General features: G+C 39.5%; 1 protein-coding gene across 4 annotated transcripts; it reads left to right on the top strand.

The window, feature by feature from the left end:
* The first annotated feature begins 1,975 nt into the window (after positions 1-1,975).
* Positions 1,976-4,360, top strand: LOC127771732 (glycosylinositol phosphorylceramide mannosyl transferase 1-like). Of its 4 annotated transcripts, none has more exons than XR_008017195.1 (4): positions 1,977-2,429; positions 2,509-2,895; positions 3,735-4,074; positions 4,164-4,360. XR_008017195.1 is itself a non-coding variant. In XM_052297658.1 (3 exons), the coding sequence occupies exons 1-3, from the start codon at positions 2,235-2,237 to the stop codon at positions 3,744-3,746; spliced, it is 594 nt and encodes a 197-aa protein (XP_052153618.1). In that variant the 5' UTR covers positions 1,977-2,234; the 3' UTR covers positions 3,747-4,360. The 4 variants fall into 4 exon arrangements, 2 of the variants coding, with proteins under 2 accessions (XP_052153617.1, XP_052153618.1); XR_008017194.1 differs by having other exon boundaries at positions 4,159-4,360; XM_052297658.1 differs by having other exon boundaries at positions 3,735-4,360.
* Positions 4,361-7,637: the final 3,277 nt, after the last annotated feature.

Below are 7,637 nucleotides of genomic sequence, written 5' to 3'. Positions count from 1 at the left end.
GGCAGATGGCCATCTAGCCCTCCTTCCCATCTTGCAGGCGGACTGATGGTGGCAAATTTTTTACTCTGTCTGAAAAAAGGGTAGTATCTCGTCTGAAAAAATGGTTTTTTCGGTGGTGTATTCTCCTTGTCATAAAATATAGTAACATAGGATTCGGATAAGATGAAATGTAGTTTTAGTACTACGAATCCGGATAAAAGGAGCTTATTCAAATTCACAGTACTAAGTTACGTCTTATTCGATTTTAAGTTGCTATATATTGCGGAAGGAGGGAGTACTGCTTCTTCCACATCGCTGGGCACATTTCTTACATCTCGCGTGAGCCTCACCTTAGCGAGCACACGGTGAGAATCACCATCCTTGCTGCTTTCGCTAATGTGGCCAGTGCCAGTTGGCTCCGTCTCAACGTAAGGTACCTACATGGCTCCGTGTGAACGTATCTGAATTGGTGTCCCCACTACAAGAAATATGACCTTCTGTGACGAATTCCTTGTGACGTCGGAGCTATTCATCACTAGCATATTCCATTTTATGACGATTAGTATAAGATGGGGTGGCTTAGTGACGAAAAAAAATTGTTCGTCGTTAATACCAACTAGAAATCGTCATAAAGTTTTTCAATGGGACATCGTGACGAATATTAATTTGTCATAATGGGCACAAAGCAAACGTCATAAATTTATATAATGCATTTCTAGAAAAATATATTAAAAGTTAAAGCAATTTAATCAAGTGAATTAATAGAGAAATCTGAAATTTTCCTTTAAAAATCATGCCGGAAATATTTTTGTAATATTCTACATGGTCTAAATAATTCTCTGAAATTTTCCGTGAATTTTCGGTGCTTAATAACTAATTTTAATACCACAAAGTTCATTTAACCTATTAAAATAAATGGAAAACAAATTAAAATTCGTCTCTTGTCCTTGGGCCTTTTTCGGCCCAAGTATTACTCTCTCCCTCTCAGCCCACAGCCTCTCTCTCCTCCTCTCAGCCCGCAGCCTCTCTCTCCCTCCTCCTCCCTCTTCGGGCCGCCGGCCCAGCCCATTTGTTCCTCCCTCGCCGAGAAGTCTATTTTGCCTCCCTCCTCTCAATTCAAATAATTTTTCGAGTAGTAAATGATTTCAAAGAAAAAAGTCATCAACGGTAAAGTTGCATAACTCATCAATATCTAAAACTTTTGTTTTGGTGATTTTGCTATATGACTTTGTTTCAATAACTTGAATTTGAATTTCAAATTATGACAACTTCAAACAACATTTATAAGTACTAAATGATTTTAACTGAAAATGTCATCAACAACAAAGTTGTATAACTCATTAATATCTATAACTTTTATTTTGGTCATTTCTTCATCCGACAAAGTGATAGTAACATTATTCACAAAATTTATATATATCTCTTATAGTTTATAAAACTAGATATGTAAAATTTGTTAACAATATTACGAACACTTTGTCGGATGAAAAAATGACCCAAATAAAAATTATAGATATTGATGAGCTATGCAACTTTGTTGTTGATGACTTTTTCAATTGAAGTTCTCAAACTTTGAATTTCAAATTTCAACTTATTTAAATAGAGTCAGATGGAGAAATAATCAAAATAAAAAATTTGCATCTCGATGAGTTCTACATCATTGGTTTTGGTGACTTTTCCATTTGAAATCATTTACTAACCCCAATTTTTGTTCGAAGTTGTCAAATTTTGAAAATTCAAATTTTGAATGTCCAAATGAATTTATTTGTAAAAAGGACCAATACAATAGTTGTAGATCTCGATGAGTTTTACAATTTTGTTGTTTATAATTTTTGTATTTGAAACACAAAAATCTACCTAAAATTAAATTTAAAGTTCTCATAAATTTAAGGTGAAATGTCTATTTTGTCCATACAATTTCGTAACTACCCTAACACACCAGGGACAGTTTGGTAAATTCGCATAGGATTGCTTCTTATCCATATACCCTGTTCTCCAAACCCTAGCCCGAACTCCATCCACTCCGCTGCCGCTGCCAGCATCCACTCTGCCGCCACCATCGTCCATGCGACGCAGCCGCCGTCCACTCCGCCGCCATCATCGTCCCCTTCCTCGCCGCCACCATCCACTCTGCCGCCTCCACCGTCCCCTTCGTCCTCCTCCTCCCTTCTGATCCAACTCCAACGAAGTGCAGCGATGGAGCTGGGGGCACCGTCGTAGGGGACCTGGTGGTCGGCGGCCCAGACCGGCAGACGATGGCGGAGGCGGCCATGGAGCGGGCCCGTGACCGGCAGACGAAGCCGGCGGCGAGGTGGTGGACATGGAGGCGGTGGATGTCCCTGGTGGAGGGCGGCGGCGCGCCAGAGGCGGAGGCAGCAGCCATGGCGGTCGACGCCTTCACCGGCAAGAACGCCATCTTCCGCCGCCTCAAGGCCAAGCCCGAGAACAAGGTTCCTAACTTAAGATCTCCTCCTCCTGTTTCTTCTTCTCCGCCTCGGAGTCAGATCTCATGTGCTTCTTAATTCCCAGATGTGCTTTGACTGCAGCGCCAAGAACCCCTCCTGGGCCTCCGTCACCTACGACCTCCTCAGGATATCCGTCGCGCACTACTCCGGCTACACCGGCATCGACGCCGTCCACGTCGTCTGGAGCGAGCCAGAGGAGCCAACCAAGGAGCTCCGCGGGAGCATCCTCAACTGCAGTGGCGGCTCGCGGGTGCGGTTCGTGATCAACGCGGAGGACAGCCTCAACAACAGGTTCAGGACCATCCAGGGGCTCACCACCGATGCCGTCTTCTCCGTCGATGACGACCTCTTTGTGCCGTGCTCCACGCTGCGGTTCGCCTTCGCCGTGTGGCAGAGCGCGTCCTCTGCCATGGTGGGCTTCGTGCCCCGGAAGCACTGGCTTGCTTACCCGGTATGCAGAAATGCACTCAAACTCACGACAATTTCTGAATTTTTAGTGCACCATGAGTAATCTCTGAAACTTTGAATTTGTGGTGCATCATGGGTTATCTCTGAATTTCTGAACTTTTGGTGTATCATGACATGAGTAATCTGTGCACTAATTGAGGATGGCTACACATTAAATAGCTAATTCTTGGTGTAACTGCTGAAGTGCTGAATTTTTACATGGATATAACGAGGAAGTCAGTTATATCAATGGGAGTGTCTGCTTCTGCAGGGAAGTAATACAGAGGAATACAGACATGTGATTTCTTACAAATAGTACAGGTCGTTCAAGGTTGATACAATATAATGTATGGAGCTATTAAATTGACAACTACATTCTTATGCCTCAATATCTTCAGTGACAGTGACATCCTATAGATACAAATAGTGCGCTAATGTTCTGAAACGAGAAGCTTAAATTGTATGTCAAGTGATGATACTGATTTCTAAGTATTTCATCCTAGAAGATTGCATATTCGCATTGCGTCAGTTTCCAAATTTATGAACTTTGTTCGTTATGCTGTTTACAGTTTCCTGAGTAGGGAGAATGATGTAGATTGTTATGTTCATAATATATATTGGAAATTTTAAGTTACACAGTCTATGGCTGCAGATGAAATTATGTATTTGAGTTCAAATGCCAATGTCGGGTAAAATCTGAATGTAAGATTTTTTTTTCTATATAACTTAGTTTAGTAGCTCAAATGGTAAGATTTATAAATATGATTGGATTAAATTATTTAAATAATACCTAAGAAGGGCGGTGCTGCTACTTATAATAGAATTCTTTAATGTAACTTTCAGCTTGTGACCTAAGTCATAGGGGAGGGAGGTGTCGCTGTATCGGTGGGAAAAAGAGGTATGTACAAGTTTAAACTATTAATGTGCAATGAGCAGAGCTACAATTACAGGTATGTGCCACCTGTACCATGTTTTATAACTATTCCTTTGTGCTCAATTTGAGCATGGGAACCGAATAGGGGAGGAGGTGATATTGAACCTGACCACATGTCGTAAGGTTTAGTGAACTACATTTCAGTTGAATTTCATCTTCGAATACACGTAGAAAATAATGGGTTCCACGGAGTACAAGCTTTCTCTGTCAGCATCTGCCCTTTGTCGTTTGATTGGCCTCAACACTCAGGTCAGCCTCAATAAGGTTTTTGTCTATTGTCTTAATGTTACCTTAATCTTTTGATCGGTGTGATTTGGATATGACTTTGCTTAGGTCAGTGTGGAACGACTATTTGACATTTGGCTGGATTTGGTGGGCTGTTGTGGTCAGTGACTTGTGTACTGATGTATTGACCTGGTCAGTGAACCTCTAATGTAATTGAACATGTTTGGGATTGTGATTTGTGGATGTAATTAGTTGACTTGTGATGTAACTGACTTGCGGATAACCTGTGATGTTTGTTTTCTTTTCTGAATTTGTGATCGACTGTTTTGTGAATCTATATTAAATGAATAAATGTGACCTGGTGCAGTTGGGCAGAATGATGTTAATTGGGCTATCAGATGTCAGCTGTGCGTATGCTAATTGGATTTTGTATTGGATTTTAATATGGCTAAATTTGATTGATATATGGGTTTCTCGAGTGTGCATGGTCCAGATACAATTTCATTGCAATGCTTTGGCCTATTGGGCCTTTTGAATGTGTATGGCATGTTCAATATTTAATTCAATATAGATGAATTGGGCTAAATTTATTAAAATCTAACTGGGCTTATAATAGGCCTAGCCCATTAATAGGTTTCTCACTGCATGGGCTTTAACAAGACCTAGCCCAAAAATAGGTTGCTCACTAAATGGGCCTTAACAGGCCACATGGAATATCATTACGATTTTTGGGTTTGATAGTGACGAAAATGGACGTCATAACTCTATAACGACATAAGAATCGTCACTAGATTAATGACAAAAAAAAGGTTTCGTCATAGAACGTCATTAGAGACGCATGATAGGTAATAAATGAATTTTCGTCACGCGAGTGTCACAGATTTCACAACATGACTTAAAATTCAGTGTTTGTGACGTAAATGAAACGTCACCTATCATAAGATCTCTTGTAGTGCCCGTTTATCGTGCTCGTGCGTCTGCACACACAATCACCCCTATAAACATATACACGCATACCTAATTTCTACAAACATATTTAAAGATTAGACCGTTACATCCGAATATATATTTACCATAGATTTATTATTATCGACAGATATATATGTCTTCTATCATTAAGAGAATAATTACGGCATGCGGCAGCAAATGGAGTACTCGTTGTGGATAATCTTGCATGCCTGCAACTTGCTACTTGCCAGTGCCACGACAGAGATAGATATACATGACCACGTAAAAACAAAAGCACATGCACTTGACGGTTGACGCCTTCTCACCAAATCCAAATATTCGTTTAATTTTCCCCAAGTCGTACGTACGTGCCCGGCCGGCTCAAAGTCTGTTTTTTTTTGGGATTAAATTTTCTGATATGCGAATTGCTTCTCACGTACACGGCCGGTTTTTCTTTCGCCTGTGGCATTACGAAAAACTAACCGATGCCAAAGAATACTGCAGATCGATCTATCGATTTGCTCATCGAACCACACTTGAAGCTAGGAGTAATTTGCAAGATATCATTGTCAATCTTCTAAATATTGTCTGAGTGGCAAAAAACCATATATAGCACAACGCTACTGTTGCACCCCACCTAACACTGTTGTGGAAAAAAAAATCAAAAAATTGTAGAAAATAGTAATATTGATTTTGATATAACTAATGACAGGTTAAGTCTATACAAAAGTTTAGGACTAAATTTGTTCTCTATTTGAAGAAACAAAAATGATAAAATCTTACGGCTAATGTATAATAGATGTGCATGTTACAATTTGTTATTGAGGCCCTGTTTAGTTCGTGAAAAGAAAATTTTTGTGTGTCACATCGGACGTTTGACCGAATGTCGGAAGGGTTTTCGGACACGAATAAAAAAACTAGTTTTATAACTCGCCTGGAAACCGCGAGACGAATTTATTAAGCCAAATTAATCCGTCATTAACATATGTGGGTTACTGTATCACTTATGGCTAATCATGGACTAATTAGGCTCAAAAGATTCGTTTCGCGATTTGTATGCAAATTGTGCAATTAGTTTTTTTTTTATCTATATTTAATGCTCTATACATGTGTCCAAATATTTTATATGATGTTTTTGGGAAAAAAATATTGGAACTAAACAAGGCCTGATCTTTCCCAAGTATAGATTCAGTTTGGATTTATATGTCTGGTAGTAACATTTAATTAAGTAATTATATCATCGCAATATATTTCTTCAGTTCAATTTTTAAACTTTTTAAGAGTATAGGTCTGACGTATTTTTTCCACGGACTACCCACTACCACAGGACACTATTTGTGATTAGTTAAGATAAGATAGTAGCACAGCTGGGAAACCCATCTTTTACTACCGGTTGACTATGGTTGAAATAACTAGGATGGATCTTTAATCCCGGTTGGTGTTACCAACCAAGACTAAAGGATTTTTGTTTTTTTTTATTTTTTTCTGCTTGCATATTGATTTTCGCAAATCAAGTTGCTCCCTACTTCCCCAAATCATAGTAATAACATCACAAATTCTAAAAAAAAATACATCACAAATACATCACAGATCAAATACATCATAAATTCTAAAAAAAAAAAATTTCTGGTGCTGTCTCCTGTTGTGTGCCATGGCCCGCCGCCCGCCGCTGCCATCCACTGAGGGGGCAGGGATCGGAGGAGAGCGGAGGGGGGAGGAGTGGAGAAGAAGAAAACGAAGATAGAGAGAGAAGAGGAGGAGATGATAAGTATAGAGGAGGAGAAGATAGGCTGCGATGCCAGAAGATAAGGAACAGAGAGAGCGAGAGATGCCGATGACGTGGGAGAGAGATATTTAGCTCCGGTTGATTAAAGGTAAGATCTTTAGTCCCGGTTGGTGATACCAACCAGAGATCGACTAAAGTTTGTTGGGGGCCTGACAACTATTAAACCGGGGGTTACCAACCGGGACTAAAAATGAAAAAGTACCCTAGCCTTTTTAACCGGGACTAGCAAAGATCACTTCTCCGATAATGTTGATAGACAAGTGGCTATATTCGGTATAAATTTTAATGCTTAAAACATATATGCACTTAGTTGAAAAGAATACTATCTACTCGTTATATAGCCCCAAATCCTATAAACCCAGCGTACGATTCAACAGCAGTAAACCAGGAAGAAAACTCAGACAAAGTTAGTGTGTATTGGAACTAACAGGTATAATAACTTAGCTATAATGTCATCTTTGTATTTTCTTATGTATTTAATGCAATTGTTTTTTGGAACATGTGTGGAACTAGTTTTTGCATATGAGTTAACCCTTCTTATTTTTTTATCTCTCTCCTTCACACAATATTATATAATGTCATCTTTGTATTTTCTTATGTATTTAATGCAATTGTTTTTTGGAATATGTGTGGAGCTAGCTCTTATATGTGAGTTAACCCTTCTTGTTTTTTTATCTCTCTCCTTCACATAATATTATAATATTATAGTTTTTTTATAGCCTACCATTTTGTCCCGAAGAAGTATTGTACAGTGCTCATCGAAACAACCACCGCAGCAAACCTACCTCACCACCGCTGCTAGCACTGCTCCGTTGGCAGCGGTGCGCTCTTAATTACTCCCTCCATTGGCTTA

This window comes from Oryza glaberrima, chromosome 4, assembly GCF_000147395.1.
Source record: "Oryza glaberrima chromosome 4, OglaRS2, whole genome shotgun sequence".
NCBI lineage: Eukaryota > Viridiplantae > Streptophyta > Magnoliopsida > Poales > Poaceae > Oryza > Oryza glaberrima.
The sequence above is the reverse complement of the archived record's forward strand: the minus strand, read 5'-3'. Positions and strand labels throughout refer to the sequence as shown.